Source organism: Oryctolagus cuniculus, chromosome 6 (genome assembly GCF_964237555.1).
Source record: "Oryctolagus cuniculus chromosome 6, mOryCun1.1, whole genome shotgun sequence".
NCBI classification, from domain to species: Eukaryota; Metazoa; Chordata; class Mammalia; order Lagomorpha; family Leporidae; genus Oryctolagus; species Oryctolagus cuniculus.
In genome coordinates, this window is record NC_091437.1 from 25,541,351 (window position 1) to 25,565,760 (window position 24,410).

Genomic DNA, 24,410 nt, shown 5'->3' on the forward strand with positions numbered 1-24,410 from the left:
GGATGGAAGACCTCTCTGTCTCTACCTCTCTCTGTAACTCTTTAAAATAAATAAATAAATAAAAATCTTTTTAAAAATGAATTTAAAAATTCGGGGCCAATTCTGTGGTGTAAAGGGTAAAGCCACCATCCATGGTGCTGGTTTGAGTCCTGGCTGCTCTACTTCCAATCCAGCTCTCTGCTATGGCCTACAAAAGCAGTGGAAGATGGTCCAAGTCCTTGGGCCCCTGCACTTGCATGGGAGACCCAGAAGAAATTCCTGGCTCCTGGCTTCGGATCGGCTCAGCTCCGGACGTTGCAGTACTTGGGGAGTGAACCAGTAGATGGAAGACCCTTCCTTCTCTCCTTTTCTCTCTCTCTCTCTCTCTCTGCCTCTCTTTAACTCTGCCTTTCAAATAAAATAATCTTTTTTAAAAATTTAAAAATTTGTACTTGAAAGGATACCATCAGGAAGATGAGAAGGCATTACACAGATTAACAGAAATTCTGCCAATCATCTGACAATGGGCTTATATCTGAAATATATGAAGAACTTGAGCTCTTACCACTCAACAATAAAGAAAAACAATTAAAGATAGGCAGGGGGAAGGGACATTTGGCACAACAGTTAAGACACTGCTTGGGACACACACATCACATATCACAGTGCCTGTGTTTGCATTCCAGAACTATTCTGGTCCCAGCTTTCTACTAATGCATACTCCGGAGACAGTAGGTGATGGCTCAGGAAGTTGGGCCCCTGTCACTCACATGAGACACCTGGACTGAGTTTACAGCTCCTGGCTTTGGTATGGCCCAGCCCACGTTGTTGCAGTCATTTGGGAAGTGAAGTAGTGGATAAAGATATCTCTCTATCTCTCTGCCTTTCAAATAAATAAAAATAAAAATTTTAAATGGGCAAGGGATCTGAATAGGTATTTCACCAAATAAGATAAAGATGGCCAATATGCACCTCAAATGATGTCAATATCATCAGTCACCAGAGAAATGCAAATCAAAATCCCAATGAGCTACCACCTCATACACCAACATAGCTATAATTTAAAAAATAGAGATGGGCTACACGATTAGCCTAATGTTAAAACACCTGTATCCCATATTGGAGCACTAGGGTCTAATAGTCAACTCCAGGTCCTGCCTCCCTGGGAGGCAGCAGGGATGGCTCAAGTAATTGGATCGTGCCTGAGAGTGAACCAGCAAATGAGTACTCTATCTACCTTCCTCTCTGTCTCTCTGTATTTTAAATAAATAAATAAAAAACAGATAGGAACAAGTATTAGAGAATATATAGGGAAACTGAAATCTTCATATACTGTTAATGGAAATGTAAAATGGTATAGCTACTGTAGAAAACAGTCTGGCAGTCCCTCCAAAGGTTTACTGTGGAGTTGTGGTATGACCCAACAATCCTACTCCTAGATAAATATCCAAGAGAAATTAGAATATCCATCCACACAAAAATTTGTCCGTGAACATTTATAGCAGCATTATTCATTATAAGCAAATGCATTATATCTATACAATGAAGTATTATTCAGCAATAAAAAAATGAAGTACTGAGACATACTACAACACAGACGAATTTTGAAAATATTACATCAAATCAAAGAAGTCTGACACACAGGATTACATATTGCGCGACTCTAAAATAGCCAAGCCTAGGGGCAGGAATTTGGCATAGAGTGTAAGACACCACTTGGGATGATTGTATTCCATATTACAGTCGCTGGGTTTGAGTCCCAGCTCTGCTCTCGAGTCTAGCTTCCTGCTAATGGACACCCTAGGAGGCAGCAAATTTCACCTCAAAGCAATTGGCTCACCAATGTGAGAGATACAGATTGAGTTCTTGACACCCAGTTTCAGCCTGGTCCCACCCCAGCTGTTGCAGGCATTTGGGAAGTAAATCAGTAGACAGAAGATCTGTCTCTCCGTCTCCCTCTGTCCCACTGCTTTTCAAATACACAAAATAAACATTTTTTAAAATTTTTTAATAAAATATACAAAATAGGAAAATCTATAGACAGAAAGTAGACTAGCGGTTGCCTAGGGCTGTGGGGGGATGGGGGCTGGGGACAGAGAGAAGCAGCAAAAGGGTGAGTGTTCACCTATAAAGAGTTTCTTTTATGGGTGATGGAAATATTCTAAAATTTATTATCATTGCATGACTCTGTGAAGAAACTAGAAGCCATTACACTATATACTTTAAATAGGTGAACTCTATAACATATTAATTATATACTGATAAAGTAAAAGAAAAATAGAAAGAATGTGCTAGGACGGTTCATTACCAGTAACAAAGCCATGTGGCAGACCAACTTAAAAAAAAAAAAAAAAAAAAAAAAGAATGAAAGCCAAGAACTGTTTGCCACAATGATGGGAGGTTACAACTGTCAATGAGGTAGTAAACACTCACTGGCTGCTCCATCCTCTACCCCCTTTTCTCAGGTCTGCTCAGGGCTTGCTTTTCCAAGAAAGACCACATCCCCACTTGCTCGATGCATGGTAGGTAAATCAGGAGCCAAAAAGTCACTAGGGCTGTGCTGCCCAGAAGCAGCTGTGGTCTGGCCGGAGCCAAGTACTGAAGTCCAAAAGGAGGAGGAAGCCTGGGTGGTTATCATGCCAACAACCCATTCTCTTCCATGGAAGTAAAAAGAATAGGAAACTTGTGAACTGTATGATTCATAAATTGCAAAGAATGTGTGTACTTGCACTAAAATAGCTTCATATTAAGGGAGGGGAATGTGGAAACAATGCAAGAAATAACCCCAGGTCCTCGGAATATCATGTATCATTTTATTAACTTAATTGTGGGTGACAATTAGCCCAGACCTCATCAAAACAAAGTACACCAACCCTCTCTCCAGTTACCATTAAACTCACCCAGGTCATTTAAATGTCAATTCAGGGTCCCTTTCTCACAACCTCACCTATTCCATTCTGGTTTTTGGAAATCATCCATTTAAGTACCTTTGAATTTGATAACACCCTTAGACCACAAGAATGCAAGCTTTACCGAGGGCAAGACTTTGGTTCCCTTATCCACGCCATATTCCTGTAACCTAGCACAGAGCTCATCAGCATCGTTTTACAGTCAACACTTAGAGAATATTCACTACGTGCCAGAGCTTCATAACCATGTCTATGGAAGTTATTTATTACGCCATTGAAATAATCATGAATATGCACAGTATTATTCGTGTCTGTACTATCACTGTTCTAAGTACTTAATTCATTAATCCTCTTAACAACCCAGCAAGACTGGGACTATTATTAGCTTCATTTTAAGGTTGACAACAGTGAAATCAGGAAAATTAATTAACTTGCCCAGGGTCACACAGCTGGTAGGTACTAAGGCCAAGGTTTGAAACCACCATCTATGTGATCACTGCTGTATTATTTTATACAGCTACAAAGATAACCACTACAGGTATTATTTATATGAGGAACTGGGAAAACCTAGACATCCAACAATAGGGAACTATTTTTACAAAATAAACAAAAAACAGAATATCATTCATCCATGTTTTAGAATATTCAATGACTTAAAAATGTGTTCAACATAGTGGAAAGAAAAAAATAAGGTTGCAACATATATTTTAAAGGAGAAAAGGAAAATATCCTCCCAAGTGTCAACACTAGTTACTACCATGGATTAAAACTTTTGATGACTTTTTGTTCATCTGTATTTTCTAAATGTTCTATAATAAATGTATTTGTTTTACAAAACATTTTAAAGAAAAATGAAAGAGAAATCCATGTCTAAGCCTGAACTAAAATTTTCCAAGCCAGATACAGAAAGAAACATCAAAATGTTTGTGGAAAATTGAAGTCAGATAATGTTACTTTGGTGAAAAAAAAACTGAAATGTATATGAAAAATCTTCAAAAGGTTTGTGAAAAAGCCATTAAACTTACCTTTTAATCCCAAGAACTTTCTGATGTACCCTCACTTACCCTCACATTGTGACCTATTTGAGAAAAACACTTCACAAAGGGGAGCACCAAAATTATTCATTTACATTTCAGCAAGGGACCATATCTGGAATTTAGAACAGTACAACTGAAGACAAGTCTCACAAAATAGCTGGTCCATATACATGAAACAACCATAGAGAGTCCTGCACTCAACATGCATGAGAATCTCTCAGTCAGACCAGTATGTCTCAGAACATCTCGGGGTCATCTGATACGATGATATGCACTATGATCCCTGAGGAGGGTATATTTTTCCAACTTATTTGAATATAAAACTCTTGTTTTCCCACAGAACATTTTGAAGGAGGAAGCATTCCTTAGAAAAGACTGTGGTGAATGCTAAATTAAACAGAAGATAAAAAGGAGCAAGACTGTGGGAGGGGGTTAAATCAAATTGATGCTTCTGGAGAAAAACAGAGAAAAAAAAAGGAGTAACCTCTAACAGAAGCAGGAAGAGTTTTTAAAAGTTACTTTAGAAAACAGAAAGATGCTAATAACAGAAAGGTAAGCGTTTAGCCAAGAGGTTAACATGCTGGTGAAGACACCCACTCCTACGACAAGTTCCTGGTTTCAGTTCCTATCTCTTAACTCCATTTCCAGCTGCCTGCTATTGCACACCTTGGGAGTCGGCAGCGATGAGTCAGATGGTTGGGTCTCTGTCACCCATGTGGAAGACCTGGATTGAGTTCCTGGCTCCTGGCTTCAGTGCCAACCCAACCGCAGCCACTGCTGACATTTGGGAAGTGATCTACCAGATGAGAGCTCTGTGTCTCGATTTCTGTTTCTCTCTCTCTCTCCCTGATCCACCACCCCATTTCTAAATAAAAATAATAAAAATAGAAATTTAAAAGAAAGTGGGAGTAGGAGAATCCTGTGTACATATCTGTGACCCTTTCAGTGGTCACCAAACTTCACTATACTGAGTAAAGTAAGACCTGGTGGGAAACTCTGCTTCTTAACTCAGACAAAATAAGCCATACCCAGAGGGACTAAATGAGGAACTTTAGTGTCTAGGAAACACAACATAAATTCCCTATGGCCGGCACTGCGGCTCACTAGGCTAATCTTCCACCTGCAGCGCCGGCACACCGGGTTCTAGTCCCAGTTGGGGCGCTGGATTCTGTCTCGGTTGCCCCTCTTCCAGGCCAGCTCTCTGCTGTGGCCAGGGAGTGCAGTGAGGGATGGCCCAAGTGCTTGGGCCCTGTACCCACATGGGAGACCAGGAGTAAGCACCTGGCTCCTGGCTTCAGATCAGCACAGTGCGCCGGCATAGCGGCCATTTGGGGGTGAACCAACAGAAGGAAGACCTTTCTCTCTCTCTCTCTCTCTCTCTCTCTCTCACTGTCTAACTCTGCCTGTCCAAAACAAAAAATTCCCTAGGAACAACAGAACCATGCCCATAAGCAAGAGCATCAGCACTGCCCAGTGCCTAAGGCAGCAATGGGCACTGCTTCCAGGAAATCTGGCAGGAGGCCTAATAAAAACTGAGCTTTAGAGCGTGAGACAAATTTAATTTAACTTGTTTTCTAATGCCAAAGACCATGTCCTACAGAAAAGAGAGATGAGGATACAAATATAGATTCAGACAGGACTTTTTGTTTAAAATAGTTCAGTTCCCTACTCAACAAACACTTCTCTGGCTGTATTCCATTTTCTCTGCCTAGAAGGCTTCTCCCTGCCCCCACTGCTGTTCATTGAATCCTTGCCCTTCCAAATTCAGTTCCAGCACCATGCCCTCATAGCACGTATTCACCAATGTAGTTGTTTCTGCAGGATGCTTTAAGAAGCAAACTATTACTACATATCCACTGTCCTTCATACTTCCAATCAGCACAGTAGAAAGATCGTTTCATTGCACTATTTACATTTTTTATTTGTACCCCAAGATGCCTGTCCCGGGCAGAGCCAGGGCTTCTGGGCATCTTTGGTGAATGAACTGAAGCGCCTATGAAGTGCCAGGTGCCAGAGATCAAAATTACTCAGAAGTTGCTCCTGCCCTCAGGGAGCTCATGATCTGCAGAGAAGAGGAGGTACGTAATTAGACCTCAAAACAGGACAAAGTGTGGGGAGGAACTCGGACTAGACTAAGTTACTGGAATTAAGACTTATTCTATGCATCTGCTTTCCCACAATATGGCGCTGGGAGAGGAGAAAACAGCTTCTACGCAGCTGCCTCCAGTTCAACCAATAAACTGTAGGACCTACTCCTGATTGGAGGAGAGCAGCGTACTCAGCGTGTGGGCAGCCGAGTTAGGATTGGCGGAGGAGGACTATGAAGGAGGAGAGAGACGGCATGCACCAGGAACATCTAAGGGGAACACCTGTGCAGCCCCCGAGAGAGCCGGCCGGCGGTGTGCCGCTCCCCTGCAGAAGTGGGGAATGTGGCAGGGGGAACTGCCCTTCCACGGAGGTGGAAGGGTCGGTAGCCAACCCGGGAAGAACCAGCAGCAAACCCGGGGAGGGCCGAGCAGACAAAAGAACAGCGCAGGGTCCTGTGTCGTTCCTCCACGAAGAGGGGGAGCGACACAAAGTATGCAGTAAATACTGGCATGGGAATGGAAGTTCTGAGCTTTCTAGCAAGGAAGAGATGGTGTGCAGAAGCTTTGTCAGGAAAATATGCGCAGTGCTCTGAACCTGCCTTGCAACAAGCTTACCAAACAGGCACAACGTCCTGACCAATACCCTGCATACCCTCTCCATTTAGCACAGAGAGGATGAGCACATTTGCATTTCATTTCTCTCTGTCTGGAGTTCAGTTGCATTTAAGGAACAAGGTATTCTTCCATTCACATGGCTGTCGTGCCAAGCTGAGTTCAGACCAAGGAAAGAAAGAGGGGGAACCAAAAGAAAATACGTGACATCCACAATCTTTAATCTGCAAATGTGTGTAGGTGTTGCAATCATTCTATTATTGGAAATCAAGTTTATGAACAGATCTGCTGTAACCATAAAGGATTTTTCTCCTCTGTGATTAATCACCAAAATGGTAGGTGTTAAATAAATACAAAGGAAGAGATTTCTGGCAGAACTATTCTGTCTCAATCAGAGTTTGAAAGGGGAAGCCGAATGACAGAGAGTGGGTGGAGAAGAGTCAGAATTTGCTAAGTGGTGGTGTTCTGATTTGTGTTCTGGACCCCGATGAAGCTCACCACACAACTGCCTTCCGAAAGGGCAAAGCAAGACAAGAAAAAGTACCTCCGCAGTTCATTCATAACCTTGAATGCCTTCCCCATGTGGGCAGGGTTGACTGTGACTGTCCTCTGGTTCTTCTCATCATCTCCAGCCTGAATCGGGGGCTGGGAGCCTGGCTTGACGCTGTGAACAGGAAGGAAGAGGGAGGGGAAGAGAGGATCACACATTGGTAAACCCGTTCACCCACCTGCCGCAGTCTGTGCATTTACCCGCCCACCAGTGTAATCTCTGTCAGCCTGTTCTCATCTCTAAGTTCAACATTTAAGCCTTTATTTTTGTCTGGCATTAACTTTTATATGTCATGATATGAAACAAGGATCTAATTTTTTCCTATCAGTTCTATTGATTGGCACTTCTTTTTCCCACTCATCTATCTGTGCACTTTAGGTTACATATTAAAGTCCCAAATAAGCAGGGATCTATTTCCAGACTCCCTAACCTATTCCATGGGTTGGTCTGTCTGTACCAGAAGCACATTATTCCTGCAGTTTCATAATAAGGTCTGATATCTGACAGAACCAGTTTCTAGTTATTATTATTACTAAGGAGTGTCTTCATTATTCTAGTTTCCGTTACTCTTTCATACTAATTTTAGTATCAGCTTGTCATGTTCTATTTAAAAAACACTGATGCTATTTTGATTGAAGCTGCATTGAATTTACAGATCAGTTTGGAGAAAACGAACATCTTTCTGACAGTATGCCTTCCTAGCCACACACATTGGCCATCTTTCCATTTCTTTAGATCCTCTTTAATGTCATTTAAACTTTTATTTTTTTCCTGTATGAGGAAAGATCTTACATATATTTGATTGCATTTATTCCTAATTGCTTCATAGTTTTTTTACTGCTTTCAGAGTATCTTTTCTGATTGTTATGGTTTACAAAATGCAACTGATTTCTGCTGATTGATCTTATATCCAGCCATCTTGCCAAATGTTTCTATTATTCCTGTTTGACCATAATTCAATCAGATGTTCCACTTAGACAACCATATGAAGTGCATATAATACCGGAGTTTTTATCCCTCCTTCCCATCTCTCAGACCTCTGATTTTTTCCCCTCTTCTTTCTTTTCTTTTCTTTCCTTTTTATATATTTGAAAGACAGAACAACAGAGAGAGAGAACTCCTAACACTGGTCCAGTCTCCAAAGGCCCACAAAGGCCAAGGTTGAAATCAGAAGTTGGAAACTCGATCCAAGTCTCCCTAATTGGGTGACAGGGACCCAATTAATTGCACCATCATCTGCTATTTCCCAGAGTGCACAGTAGCAGTAGCAAGGAAGCCAGACCATGAGCCAGAGCTTGAACCCAGGCACTCTGTTACGGAAATCAGGCATGCCAAATAGCCACCTTGGCCAGCAGGTCAAATGCCCTCCATTACTTCTTTTTTCAAAAAAAAATTTGCAATAGCTAGAATGACCACACAATGTTGAACAGAAAGGTAGTAGTGAACATTCTTGTCATACTCCTAAGTTTTAAAAAAAATTTATTTAGTTGAAAAGCAGAGCAATGGAGAGAGAATATGCACGAGAGAGAAGTCTTCTATCCTCTGACTTACTCTCCCAAATGGTTGCAACAGTCGTATCTGGACCAGACTGAAGCCAAGAGCCAGGAACTCCATCCTGGCCTACCATGTGGGTGGCAGGGACCTAAGCACTTGGGCCATTTTCTGCTGCCTCCCCAGGTGCATCAGCAGAAAGTTGCATTGGACGTGGAACAGCCAAGACTTGAACCAGCACTCTGACATGTAATGCCACAGTCACAAGAAGCAGCATAATCGCTGTGCCACAATGCCAGCCCACGTATTCCTAATTTAAAGATGTTCCCAATGTTTCTCCATTGTGTATGACTGTGAAATGATTTGTGCATGCTTCTTACCAGGTTAAGAAAATTCCCTATGTTTAGTAACAGTTTTTAATCATAAAGTTATACTGAATCTTATCAAATATTTTTGTGCATTAATGATTGTAGAGAGTTTCTTCCTTTAATCTTTTAAGATGGTGAATGATACATCTTTTTATAGTACTAAACCACAGTTGCATTCTGGGATAAATCTAGAAACTGAAAAAATACAGGGCAAATGTTCATGGTAAATGTTCTCTTCAAAGTGTGGAGAGACTTCAAAGCCAGAGAGAGAAACATATTTTGGTGCAGACCATCAGGGAACCACTGAAGGTAGACAGGGAACTAAAAAGATTAGAGCTCAGAAGAGCCTACTGGGCAGATACGATTAGCTCTGCTTCACAGACACGCAGCAGGTACAGACCAAAGAGAGCTGTGTGCAAGCACTGACAACAGTCTCCAGTGTGGCTGATGAGCCAATCCTGTTGTGCTGCTCTTTGCACTTTCCAGCCTTCCAGAATGTGTACCTCTGTTACTAAAAGGTTGTGTTTACCAAAAGGTCTCAAACATAGATTGCCTATTATCAGAGGATTAAAGTTCAACAGATGTAATTCATGCTACAGCCTCCCTAGAAGAGCAACAGACTTGCTTAGGACCGCAGGGCTGGCTAAGGAGAGCTATCAGTCTCCCCAGTCCATCCAAAGCCCTTTCCAACCTTGAAGAGGCAAGGATTGCCATCAGAAGGAACCCAAGGTCTCTTTCTTCCTCCTGTGAAGACATGTCAAGTCTGGAGTGAACTCTGGGTCCCTGGTTTCTGTAAAGTACCAGCTTCTTAGCAACCCATTAACCTTCCAGAGATCAGAACATTCAAGAAAGAAAGTATCTGTTAAGAATTGTGCACAATACTATTCAAATTTTAAGTAGGGAATCAGTGATGGGACCTGAACTCACATGTCGTTTGTCGCTCCCCCTCTTCGTGGAGGAACGACACAGGACCCTGCGCTGTTCTTTTGTCTGCTCGGCCCTCCCCGGGTTTGCTGCTGGTTCTTCCCGGGTTGGCTACTATCCCTTCCACCTCAGTGGAAGGGCAGTTCCCCCTGGCCACATTCCCCACTTCCGCAGGGGAGCGGCACACCGCCGGCCGGCTTTCTGGGGGCTGCACAGGCGTTCCTTCAGATGTTCCCCTTAGATGTTCCCCATAGATGTTCCCGGTGCATGCCGTCTCTCTCCTCCTTTATAGTCCTCCTCCGCCAATCCTAACTCGGCTGCCCACACGCCGAGTACGCTGCTCTCCTCCAATCAGGAGCAAGTCCTACAGTTTATTGGTTGAACTGGAGGCAGCTGTGCGGAAGCTGTTTACTTCTCTCCCAGCGCCATATTGTGGGAGAGCAGATGCACAGAATAAGTCTTAATTCCAGTAACTCAGTCCAGTCCGGATTGCTCCCCACAGTCGTTGACTTAAAGTTCAAACTATTTCTACCACAGCCTATACCCTCCAGCAGTATGGGACATACATGCACATAAATGCACATGCATTTGCCTATGCCTCAGCCCAGGATCACAGGCCCATGCCCAGAGTTGCTAGATGCTACCATTTCCTCCCCTAAACCTTTCTCCCTCCATTCATACCAGAGCTTATCTACTTGGTCCCCAACAGATTGTTCCATCACCATCCTCTCAAGGCCCAATCCCCAGCATTTTCAGTTCTTGCTCCCAGATAAAGCTGGCAGATCCTCTCTTCCCACTTGAAACACAGAAAACACTGAGGTTTACCCCCACTCTCCTCCTAAGTCGAAGGAAGATGACCGTATTTTTCATCCTACACAGACCTAGCCAAAATCACACACATGTACCCCAGTTCTCTAGGCACATTCAGTTACAAAATGTTTTCTATCCATAAATGCACTTACTCTAAGCTCAAAGATTTCTCCAGAGCAAAAACTGGCTCCAGGGCCCATAAAGCCAAGTCCGGCTTTAGGAAGCCCTTCGCAGGCCAACTGAGGTGATTCAGACTTCAGGGTTTCATGACCTAGCAAGAAGCATGCATCCTACCGAATTCTCGCCACAACCCACGTTAACGCACATATGCCCTCCCCTCAGACCCTACGCTCTGGCTGAGGAACAAAGGAGCCTTCCTCTCTACCCTGATGTCCACAATCCTAGCAACATTCAAACTAAGCTACAGTTCAGATAAACAAATGGGTCACCAATGATAGATGCAGTAAGACTACACAGACCAAGTAGAATCCTCACTCTTTGCTACAGAAAGCAGAAATGGTTATCTAAGCCATTTTTCACATCAGCTGCAATGAAATTAAAATACATCAAATCAAACTAGTCAATTTTTTAAATGATTTATTTATTTATTTGAAAGTCAGAGTTACACAGAGAGAGGGAGGGAGGGAGGGAGGGGTCTCCCATACACTGGTTCACTCCTCAATTGGCTGCAACTGCCGGAGCTATGCCAATCCAAAGTCAGGAGCCAGGAGCCTCTTTTCAGGTCTCCCATGTGGAAGCAGGGGCCCAAGGACTTGGGCCATCTTCTACTGCTTTCCCAGGCCATAGCAGAGAGCTGGATTGGAAGTGGAGCAGCCGGGACTCGAACCAGCACCCATATGGGATGCCAGCACTGCAGGCAGTGGCTTTACCCGCTGTGCCACAGCACCAGCCCCAAACTAGTTAATTTTTTAAAGTCACTAGACATTTGGCTGAATGATTTAATTGTACACCCCGTCCTGATACCAATAAGCATATTTGTAAGAATCTATACTAGTACTAGTGTGATTCCTCTAGCCTAAAAGGCAAAAAGGCCAACAACCCTTCAACAGCCCACAGAGTGTCAGAAGTGGCTCAATTTCAGTCTTGGAAATCCAAGACATTGAGGCAAAAAATGTCCTACATGAAGGATCTTGGTGGGTGAGACCCCAGTGGAAAGAAGTGATCATCAAAGAAGGAGATACTTTTCTCTGAAGGGAAGAGAGAACTTCCACTTTGCTTATGGTTTTTTCTAAATACTGACAGAGTTTGTGGATTCAAAAGGCTTCCTTAGCCTATAAGAGTGTTAATTCTTAAATTAACAAAAAGAGTCACTGTGTACTAACTTCTCATGCAGGACTTCTGTCCTCAAAGATCTGCATTATAGCTATGTCTAAGTGCTCCCAAAAGACATATCATTCTTGAGTGCTTCTTTAAAGTTAATGAAGTTTCTAAAAAAAAAAAAGGGGGGGGGTGGGTTGGTGGGTGGGTGCAGTGCTTGGTGCAATGCTGGCATCCCATATAGGTGCTGGTTTGAGTCCCAGCTCTTCCAATCCAGTTCTCTGCTATGGCCTGGGAAAACAGTAGAAGATGGCCCAAGTCCTTGGGCTCCTGCACCCACATGGGAGACCCAGAAGAGGCTCCTGGCTCCTGGCTTTGGATTGGCACAGCTCCAGCCGTTGCAGCCAACTGGGGAGTGAACCAGCGGATGGGAGACCTCACTCTGCCTGTCCTCTCTCTGTGTAAATCTTTCAAATAAAATAAATAAATCTTAAAAAAAAAAAAAGTGAAATTAACTTCAAGATGCAATGACTTTGTACAGCCCTTGTCTCAACTGTTGAGGAACAGTTTTCTGTTGTTTTTTGGGGTTTTTTTCTGTGCAAATTGTTGAACTCTTTACTTAGTATAGAGTTAGTTGTCTGTATATAAAGTTAATCGAAAATGGATCTTAATGGAGAATGGGACTCGGAATGGGAGAGGGAGGAGGAGGAGGGGTGGGAGAGTGGAAGGGAAGAAAGTTATGGTGGCAAGAATCACTATATTCCTCAAGTTGCATTTGTGAAACGCATTAAGTCTGTATTCCTTAAGTAAAAAGTTTCTTAGGGGGGAAAAATCAATTTCAAAAAAATAAAAAAAGGGGACCGGCACAGTGGTGTAGTAGGTTAATCCTCCGCCTGCAGCACCAACATCCCATATGGGTGCTGGTTCTGCTCCCGGCTGCTCCTTTTCCCATCCAGCTCTCTGCTATGGCCTGGGAAAGCAGTAGAAGACGGCCCAAGTCTTTGGGCCCCTACACCCGTGTGGAAGACCCAGAAGAAGCTTCTGGCTCCTGGCTTCCAATAGGTGCAGCTCCGGCTATTGCAGCCATTTGGGGAGTGAACCAGCGGACGGAAGATCTTTCTCTCTGTCTCTCCCTCTCACTGTCTGTAACTCTACCTCTCAAATAAATAAATCTTTTAAAAATTAAAAAATAAAATAAAAAAAGAAGTGGCTCAGACATACTTCCTGCACTCTCAGATGCCCAATGACACCATTTAAGAAGTCATATATGTGAGACAGTCAATCCTCATAGCCCTAAGAAAGCTACATATAGCTGGCCCTGCTTTCTTAGGCTTTCTGCCTAGGCTTAGAGTATTAGAAATAGCCTCTCACCTGCAGTTCCACATTCTAGAAGCTCTCCCTCCAATGGCTTCCTGTACACCATTGCCAGACCAATTCTTCTGAAAGGTCACTCTAATCATGTCTTTTGATGTTCACTGCCCAAGGGGCTATAAGGTTATGAGCTGGAGGTTCAGGCAGAGCCCTCTGCTTCCATTTGCTCTGTGTATTGGATGTTCACATAAGACTTCCTTTCAACGGACTCAATAGCTAAAAATCTGAAAAGGTATCAACCTCTTTGACTTGAACTGAACCAAAATGCCAGCCTTACCTTCATTCAAGTATTTACTGAGTACCTCTCAGGCACCAAGCAGGTGCACCGTCCTCTACATAAGATTTCCCTTCCTTTTCCCTGTATCATAATCTAAGCACCTGTTCTTCAAGAACCAGTTAATTTTTTAAAAGATTTATTTTATTTATTTCCAAGAGTCTATAGAGAGAAGAGGTAGAGGGAGCAAGAGAGAGAGAGAGAGAGAGAGAGAGAGAGAGATCATCCATCCCCCAAATGGCCTCGACAGCTGGGGCTTGGCCAAACTGAAGCCAGGAGCTTCACCTGGCCAAGGCTGATGCAAGAAGTCACGGCTTCACCTGGGTCTCCCACATGGGTGCAGGGGCTCAAGGACATGGGTCACCTGCTGCTATTTACCCAGGTGAATCAGCAGGAGACTGGATTGGAAGTGGAGCAGTGGGGACTCAAATCGTCACCTATACAGGATGTCAGCATCACAGGCAGTGGCTTAACTCATTACACCTCAACGCCAGCTTCACGAACCAGTTAATCGTTATTAGGACCATGAAGCCCTTGGGGCCGGCGCTGTGGCGCAGAAGGTCAAAGCCCCAACCTGCAGCACCGGCATCCCATGTGGGCACCGGTTCAAGTCCCGGCTATTCTATTTCTGATCCAGCTCTCTGCTATGGCTTGGGAAAGCAGCAGAAGATTGGTCCAAGTCCTTAGGCTCCTGCACCCATGTGGGAGACCCGGAAGAAGTTCCTGGCTCCTGGCTTCAGATCAGTTCAGCTCTGACTGTTGCGGTCATTTAGGGAGTGTACCAGTGGATGGAAGACCTCTCTCTCTCCAGCTCTACTTTTCTCTCTGTAACTCTTTCAAATAAATAAAATAGTTCTTTAAAAAAAAAAAAAAGATTATGAAGCCTTCTAAACACTTTAGTCCCAAGTGATTTCTTCCTTTCCTAAATTCCTAAGGTATTTCTGGCCTATAACTCAACTGGTACATAGAAAACCGCCGTATGTTTGATTACTACTTCACGGTACAAATCTAACCACCAATTCCCCTCACACTAGACTCAATATACCTGGAAGGCAAGGACAACAGAACCAAGGATTCTGTATAGCTCAGCCTGCCCAGCACAGCCCTATGGACACAGCAGTCCCTCATTTTTGTTATCAGTGGACTCTGATCTGAAAATACTTGTTCTTACAAGTGTTAGACAGCACAACAGAATAGGACAGTCTGACCAAACCTCTGCCCCTGTCCAGGCAATTTCTTTTAATGAAGACAGAGTTGGCTTGCAGGGTTAAACTATAAATAATTATATATAAACTATTAATAACAAGTGCTATAAATAAAAATGTATAAGCCTATTGGGCTGTCTTGTCACAGCACATACCTCTCAAAACCTTTTTTTCCTACTATCCTCTAAATTCCAGAGCCACATACCCAACATCTATTTGATTTCCCACTTAGATTTTACATAGGTAACTCACATCCAAAACTGGTGTTCTCTACCCTCCCTCAAGCCTGCTTTTCTTTCCATATTCTCTATCTCAGAGGCATAAGCAGTCACCCAATCATCCATCCAAGCCAGGAGCCAGGGTGCCATCCTCAGTATCTTCTTCCCTCTCTCATATTCCTCACATACAGCCATAAAGTCTATCAATCCCATATCCTTTAATATCTCTGCAACCCATTCACTATTGCCACAATCTCTTTCCAGGCTAACATGATCTCTTGCTAAGATCATTACAATAACCTTCTCCCAGACTCCACAATGACCTTTCCATAAAGTCAATGTGCTCAAGGCATATTCTACATGACAGACTTCTCACGCGTCCAGAGTAAATCTCTAAGATTTACTCAACTGGCCTTTCATAATCCCATCATTGCCATGAAGATCTCTCATTTCCATAGTATGAAGATATTTAACACTGCTTAAATACACTAGGTGTTTCTATCTAGCTACCTCTAGCTAGCTCCTATCAGCTTTTCAAGCCTCTCCCTGGAGGCTTTCCCTGTTAGTCTCCACCACCTACCATCTAGATTAAGCCTCTTCTATGTTCACACAGAACTTTGTGTTTCCCTCTCTACTGCACTGTGATTACCTCTTACTTATCAATCCCCTAACAGCATGTGCTGATAAAGATTCAATGATTTAGGGCCAGTGCTACAGCATAGTAGGTAAAGCCACCGTCTCCCATGTGGGAGACCAGAAGCAGCTCCTGGCTCCTGGCTTCAGATAGGCACAGCTCCAGCCATTGTGGACAACTGGAGAGTGAACCAGCAGATGGAAGACCTCTCTCTCTCTCTCTCAAATAAATAAATAAATCTATATATATATATACATATATATATATTCAACACTTGGCTAGGGAAAAGGGATCCCTGACTTGTTTTTTTTTTTTGTTTTCAGTTCTTTTTTTTAATTTATTTGACAGACAATGAGAGAGACAGAGAAAGGTATTCCTTCCGTTGGTTCACCCCCCAAATAGCCGCTACCGCCGGAGCTACGCCGATCCAAAGCCAGGAGCCAGGTGCTTCTTCCTGGTCTCCCATGCGGGTGCAGAGAGCTGGACTGGAAGAGGAGCAACCAGGACTAGAACCTGGCACCCCAATTGGGACTAGAACCTGGTGTGCCAGCGCTGCAGGTGGAAGATTAACCAAGTGAGCCACGGCGCTGGCCCTCCAGGATCCCTGACTTGTAACATTTGCCATTTGCCAATTTTCTTTTTTTTTTTTTCTTTTTTTTTTATTATTATTTTTTGACAGGCAGAGTGGACAGTGAGAGAGAGAGACAGAGAGAAAGGTCTTCCTTTGCCGTTGGTTCACCCTCCAATGGCCACCGCGGCCGGCGCACCGCGCTGATCCGATGGCAGGAGCCAGGAGCCAGGTGCTTTTCCTGGTCTCCCATGGGGTGCAGGGCCCAAGCACCTGGGCCATCCTCCACTGCACTCCCTGGCCATAGCAGAGAGCTGGCCTGGAAGAGGGGCAACCGGGACAGAATCCGGCGCCCCGACCGGGACTAGAACCCGGTGTGCCGGCGCCGCTAGGCGGAGGATTAGCCTAGTGAGCCGCGGCGCCGGCCTGCCATTTGCCAATTTTCATGGTGCAAATACTCCCACCATGGCAGATTTCAAGCTGCCAATGCAATACCACTGAACAAGGGATTTGGGAAGAAATGTACAGCAGCACACCATTATATCACTGCATAGTATTTCTATTATAAGACACAACAGGGCCGGTGCCACGGCTCAATAGGCTAATCCTCCGCCTGCAGCGCCGGCACACCAGGTTCTAGTTCCAGTCGGGGCACCGGATTCTGTCCCAGTTGCCCCTCTTCCAGGCCAGCTCTCTGCTACGGCCCAGAAGTACAGTGGAGGATGGCCCAAGTGCTTGGGCCCTGCACCCACATGGGAGACCAGGAGAAGTACCTGTCTCCTGGCTTCGGATCAGCGCGATGCACCGGCCGCAGCGCACCGGCCGCGGCGGCCACTGGAGAGTGAACCAACGGCAAAGGAAGACCTTTCTCTCTGTCTCTCTCTCTCACTGTTCTATCTGCCTGTCAAAAAAAAAGGACACAACAGAGCTTCAAAGGCTGAGATAATAGTAAAATAATTAGGAAGTAAGGAGTTTTGAGTATATATTCCATTTGTTTGGTAACACATTTATGCTATGTAATTTTATTTTAAATAATGGCTGCATTTAACAAGCACTTTATAAGTGGGTGAACACTGTCTCTAGCACACCTGTACCACAAAGCTCCCTCTGTATTATTAGCCTCCATCACAGGATTAGGTGCCCAATAAGGCATTTTTGAGTGAATTAATCAACAGCTGGGTAAGTAAATGAGACAGGACTACTGCATCTTTCCTCACTCCTCATTAACATAATTATGCCTTGGACCCCTCAACTTTCCCTCCTCAATGTTTCCAACGAGGGCTGGGGTGAGGGGTTCAGTCTAGCCCTTGTACTGATGCCAGACTCATTTGGGGGAAAGACAGGAAGTCAGGGTTCATCCAGAAACTGGGGGAAAAAATAGGTCAGTTCTACAATGGCAAATTTCATCAAACAAAGCACTTGCTTTAGGAAACTTAGCAAGGGGTCACAGCTGTGGTGTAGCAGGTAAAGCTGCTGCCTGCAGAGTCAGCATACTGTATGCACACCAGTTCAAGCCATGGCTGTTTCACTTCCAATCCAGCTCCCTGCTAATGTGCCTGGGGAAGTAGCAGTAGAAGATGGCCCAAATCCTTGGGTCCCAGCACCCACCTGGGAGATCCAGAAGGAAGCTCCTGGCTCCTGGCTTCAGGGTAGTGCAGCTCCAGCCATTGCAGCCATTTGAGGAGTGAACCAGTGGATGGAAGATCTCTTTCTCTCTCTCTCTTTCTCTCTCTCTCTCTCTCTCTCTCTCTCTCTCCCTTTCTCTCTCTGTAACTCTGCCTTTCAAATAAAATAAATAAATCTTTTTTGAAAATAACTTACACAAAGTTTCTTGTCTAGATCATTTTTAACAATATAAAACTTAGCAAAAATAAAAATCCTAAAACCTCAAATCGGGGAGTGAGGAAATCAACAGATTTCTTTCACTAACTTTGTTTTTGCAGCTGAAAATCTTACTTTGCCAAAAAGTATTTCCAAAATGGAAAATTTGGTTTCAATTAGCATGGATGAAATGCATGCACATCTGCTTCAGGCAGCAGTGATGCCCAAAAGCTTCTACCCGTGACTAGGGAAGAGTGGGTGGGGACAAAGTGACTTGCCAATGGGAATAGGAAAAAACTCAACACTTGCTCTGTCCTTGGTCTTGCCAGGATTTTACGTGGCACTGGCACTGTCAAACTCAGCATGTAGGGTGAGTTGGCTTTCTAAGTCATTTCTCTCCAGAAAGTATCATCTAGCTGTTGTCCCTGGCTCAAGGATAACTAGATGAGTTCCTCTGGCCCAGAAGCGGTCCACAGACTAGCAGCAGAAGCAGGCTCTCCTGAGTGAGAACCAGGAAGAGTCATTCTCTGAACACAGCTCATACAAATTCACAGCATAAAGCGGGGCACATGGGGCCCAACTCAAACAGAGGCATTACTATGATTGTCATGAGAAAGCAACCACAATTCCACCAAAAATGGACAACTGTCCTTTTTATAACAGATGCTTCTTCCAAAAGTTGTGAATCTCTATGCCTCTTCCAGATCTGCCAGTGTCTGGGATTTTTCTTACTATTACGGTAAAATATATGTAACATAAAATATATCATTTTTAAATGTGCAGTTCACTAGCATTAGGGATATGCATGCTGGTGTGCAAGCATTACCACCATCCATGTCCAGAACTTTTGCATCTGCCCAAACTGAAGCTCCATCCCCAGTCAATAATAACTCCCCATTCCTCCCTTCCTTTAGCCCCTGGAAATGATGTTACTTTCTGTCTCTGTGAATTTGACTAGTCATATAACTGGGAAATCTATTTTAATTCATCCACAAAACTGATTTCCAGAACTGAAATAAAATTCCAACAGCAAGGGCAACTGCTATTATCACTGTCCATTTGCTCTACACACACACATACAACTTATCACTATTGCAACTAAGAACCAGAGATCTTCTTCCATTGTAAAACAAAAGGCAAAGGGATCATCCTCTGACTGATCTAGACACAGTGATTCTCATATGGAAGGAGCTGGGGAAAAGGTAGCATCAGAAGGTCCAGCAAAGAACCAGAGAGCATGGGGGATGCAACAGGGTGAGCACAAATTCATGGGTTCTTCTTAAAATTTTGTCCTCAATAAAGGTGTATCCAGCTCATGGATCCATCCACTAAAGCATCCAGAAGCCACAGGACATCTATAAAAAGGAAGATTAAGGTAGATCTTGGTGCAACCGAAAAGAGTAAATGCCAAGCTCAGGGAAGCACAATTTAGGGAAGAAGCACCATGATGGTCTGAGAAGTCCTCTCTAGTCTTCTTCATGGGAATGGTCCCACATCATCTGCTTCAGATGATGAATACAGGAATGCCCTAACATACACCTTGGTGAGTAGCCCAGCAGGGAGAAACAGGGTACAACACAGCAACACACGTTCACCAGTGGTAACAGCAGCTGCCATCTCCTGGGTACTCACCACGCCAAAAAAGCTTTCCTAGGTGTTTTGCACATACTATCTCATTTAATCTTCACAACAACTCTACGGAGTATGAATACTGTTATTGTTCCCTCTACATAAGAAAGAATGTGACACACTCAAGGTCATCAGGTTTATGAAGTAGATTCACTACTAGATCTATATTACTCCAAAGTCCATGTTTTTAATTAATAGCCATTCAAGATAAAAGGCATTTTCATGCCCTCATGGCAAAGAAATAAAATTGTTCATTAGAAATCTCTTGGCTGAAAATTTTGAATGCTTAAAAATAGCCCCAATTAAGCTTCAGCAGGTTAAATGTGGAACAAGCACCAAATTCAGGATCTCTCCAGTCTCTGAGGTTGGACATGTGATCCCAGGGCAGTCCATTGACGTCTCTGGCCCTCGGTTTCCAGGGAACTCATAAAGCACAGCTACTTCCCTCTGTTCTCCTCCTACCTCAAAGCATTCCATGAGACCAATTACCCATGCTGAGAAAACAAGGCTAACACACAAGGATGAACCTGTTGACTAAAGGTTTCAGTCTCTTCTCTCGCCAACCATCTTTTTAGCTCAGAGCTTCTCAAAGAAGTTACCAGTTAACCAGCAAATAATTACCCAGCACCAGTAGCTTTAGCAGCCACATAGGAATATTCAGAAGTACAAGCTGCCCTTGAGGACCTGTCTCTAAGTCGGGGGACTTTTAAGTACAAAAAGATCTGGTAGGCTCAATATTCAGTATCCAGCTATGATTTACCAACTAGAGGTATTAAAAGTCAGAAGGACGGGGCCAGCGCTGTGGCGCGGTGGGTTAATGCCCTAGCCTAAAGCGCCGGCATCCCATATGGGAGCCGGTTCAAGACCCAGCTGCTCCACTTCTGATCCAGCTCTCTACTATGGCCTGGGAAAGCAGTGGAAGATGGCCCAAGTCCTTGGGCCCCTGCACCCACGTGGGAGACCCAGAAGAAACTCCTGGCTCCTTGCTTCGGATCAGCACAGCTCCGGCCACTGCGGCCATTTGGGGAGTGAAACCAACGGATGGAAGACTTCTCTCTCTCTCTCTCTCTGTCTCTATCTCTCTCTCTTTGTCTCTCTGTCTTTCCTCTCTCTGTGTAACTCTTTCAAATAAAATAAATAAATCTTTTTTAAAAAGTCAGAAGGACATCAGCAGGAACTATCAAAGTTGAAGTTTCTAAGACAAAGTAAACTTTTAAAACAATCTTGATAGATAGATACTTTTGAATATGAGGAAGGGAAAGGCATCAGGCAAAGCAATTGTGGGAGCAAAGGATCTGGGGTTGGGTGGAATAATACACAGGAAGGGTGACCAAGAAAAAGCTCAGGCCGGCGCCGCGGCTCACTAAGCTAATCCTCCGCCTTGCGGCGCCAGCACACCGGGTTCTAGTCCCGGTCGGGGTGCCGGATTCTGTCCCGGTTGCCCCTCTTCCAGGCCAGCTCTCTGCCGTGGCCAGGGAGTGCAGTAGAGGATGGCCCGAGACCTTGGGCCCTGCACCCCATGGGAGACCAGGATAAGTACCTGGCTCCTGCCATCAGATCAGAGCGGTGCGCCGGCCGCAGCACCAGCCGCAGCTGCCATTGGGGGTGAACCAACGGCAAAGGAAGACGTTTCTCTCTGTCTCTCTCTCTCACCACTCTGCCTGTCAAAAAATAAAAAATAAATAAATAAATAAAATTTAAAAAGCTCAGAAGAACTCTTGGTGAGCATCTGAGTGAGCTGTGGGGATGAGGATAAGAACCAGTCGGGGCCGGCGCCGTGGCTCACTTGGTTAGTCCTCCACCTTGCGGCACCAGCATCCCATATGGGCGCCGAGTTCTAGTCCCGGTTGCTCCTCTTCCAGTCCAGCTCTCTGCTGTGGCCCGGGAGTGCAGTAGAGGATGGCCCAAGTGCTTGGGCCCTGCACCCCATGGGAGACCAGGAAGAAGCACTTGGCTCCTGGCTTCAGATCGGCGCAGCACCGGCTGTGGCGGCCATTTGGGGGAGTGAACCAATGGAAGGAAGACCTTTCTCTCTGCCTCTCTCTCTCACTGTCTATAACTCTACCTGTCAAAAAAAAAAAAAAAATAGGATAGGAACCAGGCTTCAGAAGACTTAAATGCTTGGCATCTAAGTTGGACTTGGAAAAGGACAAAGGGTGATGATCCAGGTCACCTGGTAAACATTGGAAGCCTCTCGGTTTGGATTTCTTGTCTGCTCTCTGTCTCCAGCAAAGGAAAAGCAAAAGATCACAATCAGGCAGGTGTTCGAAAGCCACAGACATCAGCCATTCCACCTGAGAGGCACCAAGGTGCTGAAAATGAACAGAGTTCCTTGGGGGCAGGGACTCATTATATTTCTAATCACAGACTGTGGGGAACATAGTGTCCAAACTGCTTCGTCAGCTGCCCCAATATTCCTCAGGTCAAGTAAAGAGCCTTAATCTAGAATCTCCATGCCTCTATCACATCATCTCTGCCCTCCACTAGCTACCAGACTAATAGGAGAAGATGGGGACACTCTGCACCTCCACCCTAAGCCTAGGAAATATAACTTCAGATGTTCTGCTGCCCAGAAGGACACATGGAGTTCAATACTAAGCTCCAACTGCCAACAGCACCTAGAAATAGGCTGTGCCAAAAGCACACTTACCCTGAAAAATCCCACTCTTCTTATGGGAGTCATACCAAAAAGCTCGCGACCCCCTCAAACAGGACGACAAGCTGACACCCAACAAGCACACCACTTCTCATGTGATCTAGAGATGTTTAATGATTTCACCATGCCCCCAAGAGACGCAGAGATGAGGACAACCAGTGTACAAAAAATGCTCATGGCGCTCTCCAAAAAGCGTTGATTTATTTGTGCCTGTTATCACTTAACCAACATCGAACTCACAACTCACAGCTGCAGCCTTACCCTCAGCAGTGCACTGCCGCCGCCTGGCCCCTCCCTGCAGTCTTCTCTCCTGGAGGGAGAGACCCCAGAATAGACAGGCTGCCACTCAGGAGAGTTTCAGTCCCAACCAAGGAAAAGGACCGGCCCCCACACTGTACTTGTCACCTCCATGACAGAAGGCTCACACCCTCGGATCATCCTTTGAAAATTCATATGCATGTGCCTGCCAGGAAATAAACCCTTGCAAAAGAGTTCCCGTCTGACAAAGGTACTTAAATCCCTTCTGTTGATTCCTGTTTCACAATAGACCCCTCACGGAAGAAGCAGGAGTTGCTCTAAAGGGCAGCTCGTACAGCATCGCTCATAAACTTCTCAATACAAACGACACTCGGTTCACAGCAAGTGTCATGTGACTGTGTTTCTCCCTGTCTTCCCCGAACATGAGTGTATACAGAGGCGCGTGCGCATACACACACACTCTCCCCCTCTCCCTCTCTCTCTCAGTAAAGCCAACAGCAGGGCATGTCTGCTGAAGATCTGAGCACTTCAGCATGAAAATCCAAGTGTTTCATGCCAGGCCAATCCTGCTATGACATCCAAAACCTGCCCACCAACGAAACAGCACCCAGGAAAGTAGCCAGGAAAGGGAAACGCCTCCTTCAAACAGCCTGAGAAAGGCAATCCTGATTGAGCCCGTGCTGAAACTATTCCCAAACACCAGCCAGGAAGTCCGTTCTTTCTGAGCACTCCCGCTACCCAGCAAACCCACCGAGATCTGCCTTTACGGAGGGCACAGCTCCGGAGACTCCAGCCCTGGAAACAGTGTTTTTAGAGAGGGGGTTCCCAGCTCTGACTCTGCCGCTTTTAGGGAACCATCAGTTGGGCCAGAACTTCCAACCTGACCTCGCCAATGCAAACACAAAAGCTAGTGATTACACCGCAATCACACACTTACACACACACCCCACTAATACACACATACCTTTCACCCTCCATTGTGCGAGGCCCAGCAGGGGTGGCAGCCGACGGACTATGCCTGTACGAGGAATCCCGGCTCTGTTCCTGGTTCTCCCGGGAGACCAGCGGGAGATCTGATCAGCAACAGTGATTCAGCATGGCTGCAAATGAAGCCTCCTCCCTCTCGATCCTCCTTCCTCTGACTTACTCACGGCAGCTTCTACCGCAGAAGCAGAGGCAGAAAATGTCTTACCCAGCGCTCCCTGCAGCCCTTTCAGCTGCTAAAAGCAGCAGCCCACTTGCTCCCCCTCCCCCGCAGGCTTGCTTCTCCCCGGTCTCCTAGAAACAAGGGCAGCTCCGGCGACCCAAGTGCAGCGCCACCTTTCCAGCTGCCTCCGCATCTGCCCTGGCATCCCCAGCCGCTGCGAGCAGCCGCCCCAAGGGCTCCTGCCTTCTCTGCCTAGGCTGCAAGGCTCAGCCAGAGAAACACGGCCCCCTCCCCTCCTCCACCCGCCGTAGGCTGGCTGGCTGCCTGGCAGGATTGCTGGAATGAGGAGGCCCCTCTGTGGCCTGCAGTGGAGTTTATCCACCTGGGGAAATTCACTTGTGGGTCGCAGCTCATGTTCCAATTCCTCCTCCCAGAATCCACAGTAGCTCTGAGAGTCCCATAGCGGGAGAGAAGTTAGGAGGAAAGAGCCAGATAACACTAAGAAGAATGTGGAGAGAATTTTTAAAAATAGAATAATTAGAAAAAACTGAAACAGGTGAAATGGAAACAAACCCTATTTACTG

The 24,410-nt window shown here is 45.1% G+C and overlaps 1 protein-coding gene across 27 annotated transcripts in view; it reads right to left on the bottom strand.

Moving 5' to 3' along the window:
- KLHL3 (kelch like family member 3) overlaps positions 1-24,410 on the bottom strand; it is a 317,329-nt gene that overhangs the window by 94,572 nt on the left and 198,347 nt on the right. For 23 of the 27 annotated variants that reach the window (XR_011389740.1, XM_070076153.1, XM_070076145.1 and 20 more), the window contains one exon: positions 7,169-7,288. Coding sequence is in view for 26 of the 27 variants with exons in the window: in XM_070076153.1 (XP_069932254.1) it covers positions 7,169-7,288 (120 nt within the window). In the remaining variant the exon portion in view is untranslated. Of the gene's footprint in view, positions 1-7,168; positions 7,289-23,643; positions 23,839-24,410 lie in introns of all 27 variants that reach the window. The other 4 variants (XM_070076162.1, XM_070076157.1, XM_008255059.4 and 1 more) reach the window with 2 other exon arrangements.